Source organism: Monodon monoceros, unplaced genomic scaffold (assembly GCF_005190385.1).
Source record: "Monodon monoceros isolate NGI ecotype Baffin Bay Population unplaced genomic scaffold, NGI_Narwhal_1 Super_Scaffold_20, whole genome shotgun sequence".
Classification (NCBI taxonomy): Eukaryota; Metazoa; Chordata; class Mammalia; order Artiodactyla; family Monodontidae; genus Monodon; species Monodon monoceros.
In genome coordinates, this window is record NW_021703777.1 from 124,105,572 (window position 1) to 124,120,416 (window position 14,845).

Consider the following 14,845-nt stretch of genomic DNA (forward strand, 5'->3'; position numbering starts at 1 on the left):
CTTATGACTAAGCACGTCTGCTCAGGGCCATTTCTCACATGGGATAGTTTCCAAGAGACACTATGAATCAAAACTAGTGATCCATGAATTCCAGATTTCCATAGCATTTTTATAATAAAAGACGCAATATTATTCAAATTGGAACATGAAACATCTGAGAAAAATCTGTTATCTCAGCTAAAATAAAACTATTACCTCGCAAAGGTACATATACAGTAGTCCCCATACGTTCCAAGACTCTCAGGGGATGCCTGAAACTGTACAGCGTACTGAGCCTTATGTATACCATGTTTTTTCCTATATGTACGCATCTATGGTAAAGTTAAAATTGGGCACAAGAAGAGATTACTGACAATAACTAATAAAACAATTATAACAATATACTGTAATAAAAGTTATGTGAATGTGGTCTTTTTCTCTCTCTCTCATTGTACAAATTTAATGCCTTTTTCATCTTAACTAACACTTATCATGTACTATGGCTGTAACTTTTGCAGTCTGAGGTGCAACAGCAAAATCAGCATGAATTTCTTTCTCCTTCTTCACAATTTTACGGATAGAAGATTCGTTTTTACCATTGATCTTAGCAACCTCAGCAGAAGATATTTTTCTTTCTGTATTAAATAGAGAGATTTCACCTCTTCATTAAAGGAAGCACTTTAAAGTTTCTCTTTGGCATATCTGAATTGCCAGCATCACTACTTGTGTGCTTTGGGGCCATTATTAAGTAAAGTAAGGGTTACTTGAACACAAGCACTGCAGTACCCTGAGTGTCAACCTGATAGCCGAGACCCCATAAGTGATGGGATATGGCCGGATACAGTGGACAAAATGATTCACGACTGGGCAAGATAAAGCAGGATGGCACGAGACTTCATCACACAGGACTACTAACTGGACACATATTACTGCATGGGTGAAGAATATAAAATATAATTTTCTAAATAATGACAGTTGTGCCCCAAAAGATCAATGGCAAAATACACAAATAGAAAACCCACGTAAATTAGTTCAGCTTTGCCCCTCTGGTGAAGTGCAATTTAATTAATTAACTGACTTTATGACTCAAAAAGGTTTTTTTGAGCACTTGCCATGTATCTAGCACTGTCTTAGATGATGGCAAGGTAAAAGGGCTAAATTATGATCCACGCCTTTAAGGAGCTTAAAAACTAGCAAAGAAAGATTGATTTGCAAAGAATTAAGTACATTAAAGTGTTAAAAATACTGTGAAAGATACATGTGCAGTCTACAGCTGAGGCACAAAGGAAGGCATGTTTGGTTCTACCTGGGGAGGAAGAAACACAGATTCAGAAAATGATTTCTAGAAGATAGCACACTTGTGAACCTTGAAAGTCGAGAAGATATTTATCAGGAAAGGGTATTTTAGGCAGCCTGAACAATGTGAGCAAAGGTAGGGATTTGTGAAATAGCATGGCTTGTTTGGGAAACCAACAATAGTTCAGGAAATTGAGATGCGGGGTGGCAACATATAGAGTTGTCGCCAGGGGTCAGGTCGTAAAAGACTTCATGTCATGCTAGAAAATTTGGATTATATCCCATAGGCATTTTGTAGCCACTGAAGGAGACTGACATGTTCAGATTCTATTTTTGAAAGATCACTTTGATGATAGTACAAAAAAGAAGGAAGATGGAGAAGAGGTAAGCCAAATTGGAGGTTACTGCAGTAGCTCAGATGAGATGACGGATTGAGCAAAGGCAATAACAATATAATGATGCAGAGGTGAAGGATCTGAGAGACATTTAGAAAGTAGAGTTGGGACAGAAAAGATTTTAGGATACCTCCTAGTTTTCTGAAGCAGAAACTGGATGATGCCATTTATAAATACAAAGGGAAGATTCAGGAGATATAATAACAAGCTTAGTTTAGTGCTATGGGCCTATCTGGGTGGAGATAACCAGGAGAACCTCAAGCTACAAAAATTTAATGGGCTCTTACTTTTAGAGATTATTGAAGCCACAAAAGTGTACATGAGATGAAACAGGTTAAATTTCAACAATTTTGAGGCTGTCACATCATACATAAACTTATTAAAGACTATTTCTAAACTCAGAGCACATATATCTATAAGTTCTCAATAAATACAAAATAAATAGATTGATAAGTTATAGACTGTTTATATGAAAACAGTTATCTATGGCTGCTAATGAGATCATTCCTTAGTGGCTAAAAGTTTTTTCTAATAAATATTCTGATAATGCCACTCTGATGAGAGGATAATATGAACCCCTGTGCAAATGCTTTAGAGTCAATCTTTACAGTACATTCTTTTACAAAGGTAATATTGGTTATTCCTGAAAGATATACACAAATGAAATCCTTTCCTTCAAAGATTTTACAAGGCAGATATGAAATCTGAGCACATATGGCTTGAAAAATATTTCCATAACTCAGCTAGATACACATTATAAACAAATATATATGACAAAAAAATCACCTGAAGAAAAACAGCATACAATCTCAGTTAAAATGAATAAATGCTCAGTATATCCACAAGAAAAGAAGAGTAAAAATCTGGCGGAATGAACCAGAGACGTCTTCCTGGAGAAGGCAAGTTTTAACCAGATTTATAAAATTATAAATTTTCTACAAAACAGAATAATGATCAAAGGCAAACAGGAAGGAACCAAAAGTTCTTCCATGAGAAACAGCAAAATGACTATTATACATAACTAGAGGGTTGGGAAGGACCAGGTGAATGAAGATTCTTTGAAACTAGGCTGACAAGTTTTCTCTGCTATGATAGGGTATCAGCAGAAACTCTCAAAAAGGAAGACGATAAAAGCTTTAATTATAAATTCACATGATTCTCATTTTTTTTTTGCACCATAACATCAGACAACAAATGAAACTAATATGTTTTCAGTTTAAGTACAAACTTAAACAAAGCTAGTGTTTAAAGAGTTTCTAATGTAGTTATTCTTGGCATGGATATATAGGGCATCTCAAAACTTAAATTCTGGTAATATCAATATGCCCATCATTCAGAATCTGTCAAACTTGAAAGCAACATCCTTTTCCCTAAAAGAAGCATCTGCTTATCCTTATGTTCCTTCAAATCTGTGGCAGGAAAAGCAAGCATAGTTTTATGTATACAACTCTGAACTGCTTAGTGTTAAGCTATGGAATATTGTCAGTAAATATTATGGCAAAGTTGCTCATGGACAATTAAACACTTAAGACATTTTAGGCTTTAGAAAACCCAAACTATCTTTGTTAATCTCCAACTTATAATCTTTAGGCCCAAATGTCCAAAAGCCAAATGACACAGTTGTCAAAAAACAATGTATCCACTCATCATTCTTTCTTTAACAGTCAACCTTACTGCTGTGAATACTGTCAGAAAGTCCAGCTTAGAAACTCACTAGATGAGCAATTACAAGATGCAAGTTCTAATTTGGCTCCTCTTTGAATTTGTGGTGCAACCCTGGACAAGACAATTTCTGAGACTTTGGTTCAGTTTGGTTTTCTTCCATAAATTTAGGAACTTGAACTAAATGATTAAGACAACTTTAGCCACAAAATTTCATGATTTTTCCCGTCCTTTAGCCCAATATCACCATTTTCTCTATATATAGCCTTTTATTTGCATTTTTATTTTCTATTTTCATTATCATCATATCATAGAGGTCGTTATGAACCAGTTTCCTTACTCATTTTCCTTCCAAAATCTCCACACCCAGACTTATCCCACATATACCATAACTCTCAGATTCTCTTTTTTCTTCTACTCTTTTTTGAACCTTGAGTGCAGAGTTGAGTTAATCACAGTATTCTTTTCATAACCCCATTATCTACCCATGACCATTAGCTGTGAAAGACCTGCTCTTATTTGTTTATTTTCGTTGTTTTCCTCTTCATTCCCAATCGCTCTCTCATTCCCCTTCATTTTGTAGGTTCACATTAAAATATGATATATCCATGGATATATACATATACTGGTAAAACATACATTGTTATTTGCATGTATGTGTTTTTGTACTATAGATCCATACCTCTTTTTACTTTCTTAATATAAACCTTGTTTTCTAGATCTACCTATGCTGCTGTTTCTACATCTTTACATGTAAATACATGTTTCTAAATGATGCACAGTATTCCATGGGATGCAATTACCACATTTTACTATCCATTTCCTTAGTGACAGACACCTAGGCCACCTATAATTCCCTACTTCTACAAATAGTCTACTTGTAGACAATCACTAGACATAATCACTAACTTGAAATTAGGGCATACTACTTCTGGAAATGTTTTTATTTAATTCTTTAATAGCATATGCACGTGCACACACACACTATATATACGAATATGTGTATATATATATGTACACACACATACTTTTAAATTATTTTACTATATATGACAATATGAATATATAACTAAATATATATATATAACTAAAACATACATATACATAATCAATACACATTATTGATTAAAACATTTGAAATGTATATGAATTGCATAATACTGCAGTCTTCTTTTGTACCTTGATATTACACTCCACATTATATTTTTGACATTGATAACTGGGTCTGATGTAGTATCTCATTATTTAACTTGCATTTTCCTGACTGCTATGACTTCTGAAATGTTTGTTCATATCCTTTGCCCAATAGTCTATGGATTTTTATTTTTATTGATGCTTAGGTAATGTATCCTCAACACTAATACTCTGTCAGTTATGTGCATTGCAAATGTCTTCTCACAGACTGTGGGTTGCCTTTTCATTTGACTTATATTAATTTTTGTAACAGAAGTTTTACATTTTAACATACTCAAATATATCAATCTTTTCCTTTTTGGCTTGCATTTAAATTTTGATTAAGAAGTACTTCCCTAGCAAAATTTATTAAAGGGAGATTTTCAGATATTTAAAAATCTGCAAAGCTTTTGATTTTTACATTTACTTATTTAATCCATAAAACCATGTAAATGCCTAAATGTGAAAAGCAAAACTTCACACTTTTTTTTTCCATAGATAGCAACAATTCCTAACATGATTGTTTCCCTACTGATTTATAATGCCACCTCTGTCATGTACTAAACTATACATATATTCTTCCTTCTGTTCTATGTTGCCAAACTCAAGTTCTTGTAAATAACATTGCATTTTATTCTTCTATAGAATTGTTTTCATAAATGACACTTTACCATTTCATGATGTTAGGATTAGATTATCAAGTTTCTCTCTCTCACACACACACTATAGGGGTTTTAATATGAACTCTATTAAGACTGATTTTAAAAATGTGGGAAGACTTATTCTCATTAGAGAATTTAATGTTCCCAACAAACTAAATTTTCCGTTTAGTTCATCTGTATATCTTGTATTTCCTTGCTGAGACTTTCCATTTCCTTGTCGGGAATGTTTTTCATTTGTTTCAAGCTTATTCATAATTTCTCATTAATGCATTTTATGATGGCTGTTTAAAATTTTTGTCACATAATTTTAACATCTCTGTCATCTAAGTGTTGGGTCTACTGATTGTCTTTTTCATTTGAATTGAGATTTTCCTGATTCTTGGCATGAAGAGTGACTTTGATAGAAACCTAACAAATAAGTTTTAGATTATTTTAGTTTATCTCCTCTGATACCTTTCTTTTGGGGGAATAAGGTGCTGTCTTTTACTGCGAAGTAGAGGTAGAAGTCCAAACTCCCTACTAGGCCTTTCTAGGATGGGTACAGGTGGGTCCATAGTTTTTTTCCTTTGGTACCTGGCTAGAGTAGAGAGATTGTTCAAAGTTTTTTGTCATGCTTGGCTTCTCCTTTCCTGGTCCTTTGGCTAGAGGGAGAAAGTCTCTGTTGGTACTTTTCTTTTTCGGTCTGTGCCTTGTTGGTATTGTCAGATTGCTGGCTTCTTCTGTTCCAACTCTGGGATATATGGGGCAAAAAAGCAAAAACAAAACTCAAATCAAAAAGTCAAGGGAACTGACCACAGTGTCATTCCTTGGATCCTGAGGCACCTAGCCAATCTGCTTTCTTCTCTCCACCTTTCGGTCTTCCTATGTTTGTTTTGTATTTATGTCCTGGGGTTTTAGTTTTCTTAGCAGGAGGAACAGGCGAAAGCACTGATCCATCTGCTCACCATTGATTTTTAATAATAATGTTTACTATAACTCAACACCTAGTTAAACCTTTTTTTTCTCTTTAGTTACTAAGGTTATTATTTCTAACATTTTTCAGAACATGTACACTCATAAACTACTTTGGGTATTTAACTGATATCCAGCTGGAACGAGTCTCCCTGCTTCCATGTTTTGCCTCTCTACAAGTCTATTTTCAATACGGCAGTCAGAGTGATCAATCCCATTAAAATATAAATCAGATCATGTCAATCTTCTGTTAAAACCTATTTCTATTTCATCCATAGTAAAAAATCAAAGTCCTCACAATGGCCTACAAGGCCCCATATCACCTTGTTTCCTACCGTCTGTAACATTTCTGACCTTATCTCCTACTACCCTCTTCCTACTTTACTGTGTTCCAGATATACTAGCGTGAGAAACTGTAAAAGTGGTCCAAAATTCTTCCCTCTCTTATTCACATCTTTGCAACATGATGCTGAAAATCTTCCCATCAAAAGGGGTATCTTTTTCCCTATCCTTTGAATTTGGGTTGACCATGTGACTTGCTTTGCCATGAGAAATTACCAAAAATCGGGTTGGCTAAAAGGTTCGTTCAGTTTTTTCCATAAGATGGCTCTAGTAACACTTAGTTGTCTTTAACTTCATTTGAAACAATTTTATTAGATTGTATGTGACAGCTGTCGTATCAGTGTGCATTTAAAAAAAGACATCAAAATTGGTGATTTTTTGTGTAGCTGTTTTAATATTGAAGATGGAAGGAAAAAAGCAACATTTTTGGCATATTATGCTTTATTTATTTCATAAAAGGTAAAAATGGAACACAAAGATTTGTGCAGTGTATGGAGAAGGTGCTGTGACTAACTGAACATGTCAAATGTGGTTTGCGAAGTTTCGTGCTGGAGATTTCTTGCTGGGCGATCCTCCACGGTCAGGTAGACCAGTTGAAGTTGATAGCGATCAAATCGAGACATTAAGTGAGAACAATCAATGTTATACCACGCAGGAGATAGCCAAAATACTCAAAATATCCAAGTCAAGCGTTGAAAATCATTTGCACCAGCTTGGTTATGTTCATCGCTTTGATGTTTGGGTTCCACATAAGTGAAAAAAACCTTGACCATATTTCCACAGGCAATTCTCTACTTAAAAGTAATGAAAACGTTCCGTTTTTAAAACAAATTGTGACGGGTGATAAAAATTGGATACTGCACAATAATGTGGAATGGAAGAGATCATGGGGCAAGTGAAATGAACCACCATCAACCACACCAAAGGCCGGTCTTCATCCAAAGAAGGTGATGTTGTGTATATGGTAGGATTGGAAGGGAGTCCTCTATTATGAGCTCCTTCCGGAAAACCAAATGATTAATTCCAATAAGTACTGCTCCCAGTTAGACCAACTGAAAGCATTACTCGATGAAAAGCGTCCAGAATTAGTCAACAGAAAATGTATAATCTTCCATCAACATAATGCAAGACTGCATGTTTCTTTGATGACCAGGCAAAAAACAGTTACGGCTTGGCTGGGAAGTTCTGATTCATCCGCCATATTCGCCAGACATTGCATCTTCAGATTTCCATTTATTTCAGTCTTTACAAAATTCTCTTAATGGAATGAATTTCAATTCCCTGGAAGACTGTAAAAGACATCTGGAATAGTTCTTTGCTCAAAAAGATAAAAAGTTTTGGGAAGATGGAATTATGAAGCTGCCTGAAAAACGGCAGAAGGTAGTGGAACAAAAGGGTGAATACGTTGTTCAATAAAGTTTTGGTGAAAATGAAAAATGTGTCTTTTATTCTTATTTAAAAACCAAAGGCACTTTTTGGTCATCCCCATATGATCCAAGAGAGACTTGGAAAGTATTTGTACGTTGGGATTTGCTCTCTTGCTATTCTGGGGAATGGCCAAGTGAAGAAGTAAGATGTGCCTTGTTGACCTGGTGAAGAAACTGCCAATTGCCAGACGGGTTTATCATCTGCTGCCAACTACCAGACCATGCTGCTAGCAGACCGACCAGCTGGCTAGAGACAAATAGACAAGCTCAGTAGATATCAGCCCTGCAGGCCCAGACCAGAAAACCTGTTCTCTTCTCTCCCAAATCATAATCTAAATAAGTTATTGTTTTGAGTCGCCAAGTTTTGCAATGGTTTGTTACTCAGCAATAGATGAGAGGCACCTAGCTTCCTCGCTGTTCCCCAAGCACATTTCCACCTCTGCAACGGCAAGTTCTTTACTCTAGACACTTTCCCTGTGTTGCATGGATTATTTGTTCACATCCTTCAAGTCTTTGTTCAAATCTCAAGGGAGGCTTATTTTGAATACTCTACTAAAAATAAACTGCAACTTCACCACTGCCCCTAGCACTCCAGATCTCTCATCCTGATCTTTTGTTTTGTTTTGTTCTTCTCTGGCACTAATTGTCTCCTAACCTACTGAGACATTGTGTTTATTGTCTGCTTGCTCCTGCTGGATGTAAGTTCCAAAAGGACAGAAGTCTTCAACTGTATTATACATTGATATACCCCAGGTGTAGAGCCTGGCAATAGTAGATGCTTGCTAGATATTTATTAAATAAATGGATTCAATGTTTCAGAGATGTCTGTTAGATCAAGTTGTTAATCACATAAATCACATCTTCTATATCTATCAGTCACTTAAAGAGTTAAAATCCTTACTATGATTATGGACTTGTTCTGCCATGCCTTATATTTCTGTCAGTTTATGCTTTAGGGTCTAGTGTTTTTATCATAAAACAATTTTAAAAGGAAGTTTAAAAAAATGTATAACAAAACATTCAACCAAGTTGGCCTTTCTTTTAAATGTCTTAATTAGATAAGATTCACTTTAATTTCTTTAGTAGTACTAAAATTTTATTTAATAATAACAATAAATAATAATAACATCCAAGACTAACTTACGGCTATTATGTATTTACTGTTCTAAAACTGCTCTAATTGTAATGTTCAATGAACAAGTAGCCTTTTTCACAGTGGAAAGTGAATAAGAATTTAACAAATAAATATAGCACATCCATATAATAGTATACTATATAATGTTATGGTTGATAATATTGATATGATATTCATATAATCTATAAGAAAAAACAATTAGGCTATTAGTATGTATATCATCCCCCCCTTTTTTAAACTAAAATACTTAAATACACAAACCTAAGTTATACATTTAAAAAGTTAATAATAGTTAACTCTAAATAATGGAATTATGAGATTTTTATTTTCCACTTAAAATGAGTTGTATAATAAAGAATTTGTCTGGTCTTTGTCTAAGTTTCTAGGATGGAGAATATAAACCCTTGGAATTTCCCAAGTAATAGCAGTATCTTTGTTATTCATGGTAGGCACTTGGGACTACCCCTAAGTTTATGCTAATGAAATGACTCACGGTAGGCCCCATGTAATTAGAGGGTTGGAGCTTTGAGCCACGTGATATAGGCCCAACCTCCTGACTCTCAAGGAGGGAAGGAGGTCTGGAGACTAAGTTCAATCAAGTGATCAATGATTCATTCGATTAGTCATAATACTTAAAATTCAGCTTATTCATATAAGGCTTTTGCTCTATGATGCAGTCATTATAAATACCATTTAATTGTAATATAAATTTATTTACATTGAATATAAGTCAAATGCACATAATGAAACCCCAATAAAAACTCAGGACACTGAGGCTTAGGCGAGATTCCTGGCTAGCGAACACACTGCTGTGCCAGGATGTTGACATACCCTGATTCCATGGGCAGAGGACACAGAAGCTCTGCTTTTGGGACCTTCCTAGATCTCACCCAGTTACGTCTCTTCTTTTGGCTGGTTTTGATTTATGTCCTTTATAATAAAATTTTAATCGTAAGTATGGTGCTTTCCTGAGTTTTCTGAGCCATTTTCAAGAACTATTAAGCCTGGGGGTTAGTGAGAACACCCACATTTGTATTCAATTGGTCAGAGGTATGAGTGGCCTGGGGACCCCTGAACTTGTGGCTGGCATCTGAGTGAGTGTAGTCACATTGGGGATTGTGCTCTTAACCTGTGGAGTCTGTAATAACTTACTGTCAGAATTGTACTGCAATTTGATATATTTTCATACTATCTAAAGTATTTTTATAATGAACTTCCATTACTATTATAATTTAAAAAGCCACTTCTATTTTGAAAAAAAGAGGAAGAAGATCTTGCAATTATATAAATCATTAGTATTTTAAATTGCAAAATCAATAACTTTGAAAGAAATAAGAAGAACTAAATAAGAGCCAACAAGTAAAAATGTCTAGGGGAAAAGAAGGTAAATTTATTAAATTAAATTTAAAAGTTCATGAAGGTAATAAGATAATAATATGAAAACTGGTATATAAAATTTTGTAAAATAAAAAATAATTTCGTGAAATAAGTTTTCCTTCAAAACAAAACCAATATAATGCATTTGCAGGGCAAAATACATGATGGTGGGAAAAATAAATAGCAAGCTTCATTTAACAAACAGTAACTTACAATTTTTGTAAAATATAAATTTACATTACAATTTAAAGATATTTCTACATGACAGAATCACAGCAAAAAACCTTATATGACTAAGCTTCTGAATTTTAAGTATTATGACTAAGGGGAATGAAATGTGAAAAAATGTTTTTTTTTGTCATTTAGAGTTTTTCCTGTGAAGTCTATTGACGCAATGATTTTTAAACCACTGGACCATAATATAGACATACGGTATTAAGTTGCCTGGTTTTTAAAAACCCCTTATTGGCTGCCTTCTCCTCCCCTTCCCTATCTCACTTCCCCACTCCTCTCCTGGTATTACCTCTACTGGTATTACCTCTAAATAAACTACGTGCTTTCAAACTCTTAGGGTCTGCTTATGGGAGAATACAAAGAAAGATATGTGTAGAAAAAATTTTTAAGAGGACTGATTTTCTTTCTTTCTTTCTTTTTTTTTTTTTTGAGCTCTAAAATCCATATAAACATTTATTCTGCCCCTGCCTGGGGGTGGGGAAGAGGGGATCCGGGAATTGGGGATCTGCGGGCCATTACAGACAGCCCCCGGAGGTGGGCGGGGCTCTGGTGGGAAGACAGTGTCCAGAGGCCAATGGGCCCTGGGGTGTTCAGAAGGCAAGGCCCTGGGGGCTGATGGAGGGGCTGGCTTGGTTCCCAGAAGTCCCAGGAAGAGGACTGACTTTCTTCCATAAGCACTAGTTTTGCCATCATGGAACAGCCCTTCACATATATGTATTATAGTTGTTGCCTGACTGATAGTCTTGATTTCAGTTTCTTCTTGTCCCAAAAGATCATGCACACAAGAAGCTACTGACAGCAGCTTAAAAGGGAGCAAAAAATAAAAACACTCACGGGAAAAATTATGACACCAGTGCTTCCCCTGAAGAAAAGTAATTATTAATAAAATAACAAAAATCATTTTTGAAAATACCTAAGTTGTTTTCGGAGTTGCTCAATTTCCACATTTTGTTCAGTTACTGTTTTCAAAAAGTGTTGATTAGTCTGCCAAAAGAAAAAAAATAGAAACATTCAGTATCAGAACATTTAAAACTGTATCTTTAAAGACTAACTACAGGGTATATGAGTAGAAAAAAATGAAATGAAGTCATGATAATAATTAGATGTTTTTAATGATAAAATATAACCCTGGCCATCTTTCCGTGCCTTCACTACTTCAGTGGACACCTGCTTCACTTCAAACTACCTGCATTTGCATTTCTGTGTCCTCTGGCTTTTTCTGGCCTTCTGAGCCTCCTTTGCTCACCAAACTATGCAGAAGGCTATATAGGTGGTGTAGAATTCATGCCCCCAGCGTGTTCTGTAAGAGCCCCAAAACAATGACCGAATGGAATTGGTGGGTAAAAATCCCCAACTCCCATGCCCCGTGGTGGAATAACTGAGGCTGTTTCTCTACTGGCTTCCACAGTTCAGCAGTGGGATTAAGTTTCAGTTACCCACAGTGTTAATTTGCTTGATTGTTAAAAACCCCTTATTGGCTACCTTCTCTTCCCTTCCTAGTCTTGTTTCTCCACTCCCCTACTGGTTTTTCATGGTATTATCTCCCAAATAAATGACATGCTCTGGAACCCTTTCCTCAGGGTCTGCTAATGCTAAAGTAAGTTATGAAGCAGTCATCCAACTGTAGAATAAAATTTTCTAAAGGAATTGATTATCTTCTCTAAGTGCTGGTTTTACCCCAACTTCATATTTTTAATACACTTTTCTATTTCCCTCTACTTGGGATGTCTTCATTCAGCCAGCATTCATCCCTGCATAACCTGTGTGGTCACTCTAAGGCAAAACTGATTGCTTCCTTTCTGCATTTTGATAAAACTTTACATATACTTTTACAATGCACATTGCACCGTACTTAAGTACTATGTTTAAAGTCTACGTATATTCCTGGCTACAACATGTGCCTGTTTTCGAAGACCAGCTGCACCCAGAACTCCCAGCATCTAGCACATGATTCAGTACATTCTAAGCACTTATACCTTTGAGGAATGAATGAGTGAATGAATGAATGCCTTAACTGAGACATGAAAGAGAGTCTGAGGACTGCATCTTTATCTTTATCTCGGGAAGTAAACTACTCCAGAACAGAATTTAGTATTCAATTCACAGACCACAATTTAAGAGACCAATTATGGCATGCAGAGAAACAGGGATACAATAATGAAAGGTAGGTAAATTACACCACACCAGAAAAGTTAAAACAAAACAAAAAACTGTAACACTGGGCATGAGTTACAACAGACATATGATTATATGCAAATAATTGAAGGGTTGACTTAAAAAAGAATTGAGCTTGTTCTATGTTACTCCCAAAGATAAAACCATATGTCAGTGGGAGGAAGCCTGGTAAGAGAGATTTTAGCTTTCTAATAATCAGAGTTCAAAGGAACAGGCTCTTTGGGGAAATGACAAGATCTCTTACAGGAGATATTCAAAGCAGAGGCTAGAGGATCATCTAAACTGTAAAGCATTTAATAGAAGGATGCCTATATCACTTGAGGGAAAGGATGATCTTTAATATCATTTCAAATTCTCCTGTAAAGCTATCTCAACGACTTCAGACCAAATTGATTCCCTTTTATAATGTTTATAATGTACCATTCATGTTTTACTATATATAGTCTTGGAACTGGCATAATTAATGCTTGTGTTTTTTATTATTTGGGAGCACCTTAAAGGTAGATTATGTAGAGTAATTAGCAGAAGTATAAATTAGAATCGTGAATTTTAAGAAGCTGGTGTTGGGAACAAACACACATAACTTGCTAGCAAGCCTAGTAAGAGCTCAACAACTGCATCTGAATATGGCTTTATGATGCTCTGTATTTACGATCACAAAAAAATTATATACTATACACCTATACTATAGAATCTGGAGATTCATAAAGGTTCGGAGAACCCCTTTCAATCATCTGCCTTAGCGCCTTATTCACCGATTATTTCATATGTCATTTCTGTTTTTCCAACTAGACAGGGGCTTTGTGGATAGATGCACATTTCTTTTGCAACTAGAGAAACTATAGCAGTAGAAGGAACTTAGTATGCAATTAACAAATATTTTTGAGTTACTTTATAGAGATGAGTAAGTCTCAAGAAAAATATGATTTCAGTAAAGAGAATTTCTAGGAAATGTAAACTCTTATTGCATCTACAGTAAAAATAAATAAATATAAACTTGTATTTTTAGGTGCCATTCGGGTCAGGGCATTTTACCTTCTGCATGTCACTAAAGTACATTGGTTATAAAAGATTTTATTTGTTATATACTCATCAATTTATTGTACATCTATAGGAGCCTATTCATTTCATGAGTTTATTCATGTAATCAGAAAACTTTTTAATGGAAATTATTTGATTTTGACTCAAACTTGCTCCTATGACCATGCTCTGAATGCTCTCTGAGACTTTACAAAATCTTTACTATCACTTAATCCTCCTTTACACTTAGTATGAGTCATGTTTAATACCTTAACGATTGATACATAAGAAAAACTCAAGTCTTAAAAATTTCTCTTAGCCAATTTCCTCTATTTTAACAACCAGGGTAGTCTTTTCTTTGCTCTTTATAACACAATGCTTAATCCAACTTGTCACTTTCTTAGCACCTTTATTGTATCCATAGCTTATTATTCTTAGTTTTGGCCTAAAACTATGAATGCCTTAGAAATTTTTAAAGTATGTCCTGTAAATATTCAAATATGTTTTTCTATGACTTACATCAGAATGATTTGGGGCTGTATATAATAAAATATGGGCCCTGTGGTACAAAATACCAAAGGATTATGTAATCTGCACAATTCTAGGAAATACTGAAAAAAAGAATAAACAAATGTTATGGTAGGTTAAACTACTAATGTCATGTAGAAACAGGATTTCTTTTTTTTTTTTTTTTTTTGCGGTACACGGGCCTCTCACTGTTGTGGCCTCTCCCGTTGCAGAGCACAGGCTCCGGACGCGCAGGCTCAGCGGCCATGGCTCACGGGCCTAGCCGCTCCGTGGCATGTGGGATCTTCCCAGACCGGGGCACGAACCCGCGTCCCCTGCATCAGCAGGTGGACTCTCAACCACTGTGCCACCAGGGAAGCCCAGGATTTCTTAATTATGGAAATCAGTCATCATTTTATTTTGGAGTAGTTTAATACTATTTTAAAACTCTAAGAAGTATATTATCAAAAATTATAAGTGATTAGAAATTCCAAATGTTAACATAAGTAA

The 14,845-nt window shown here is 35.2% G+C and overlaps 1 protein-coding gene across 3 annotated transcripts in view; it reads right to left on the reverse strand.

The window, feature by feature from the left end:
• The window catches only part of SCLT1 (sodium channel and clathrin linker 1), a 253,924-nt gene that overhangs the window by 140,205 nt on the left and 98,874 nt on the right, over nt 1-14,845 (reverse strand). For all 3 annotated transcript variants that reach the window (XM_029235194.1, XM_029235192.1, XM_029235193.1), the window contains exon 9: nt 11,547-11,617. In XM_029235194.1, coding sequence (XP_029091027.1) covers nt 11,547-11,617 — 71 coding nt within the window. The remainder of the gene's footprint in view (nt 1-11,546; nt 11,618-14,845) is intronic.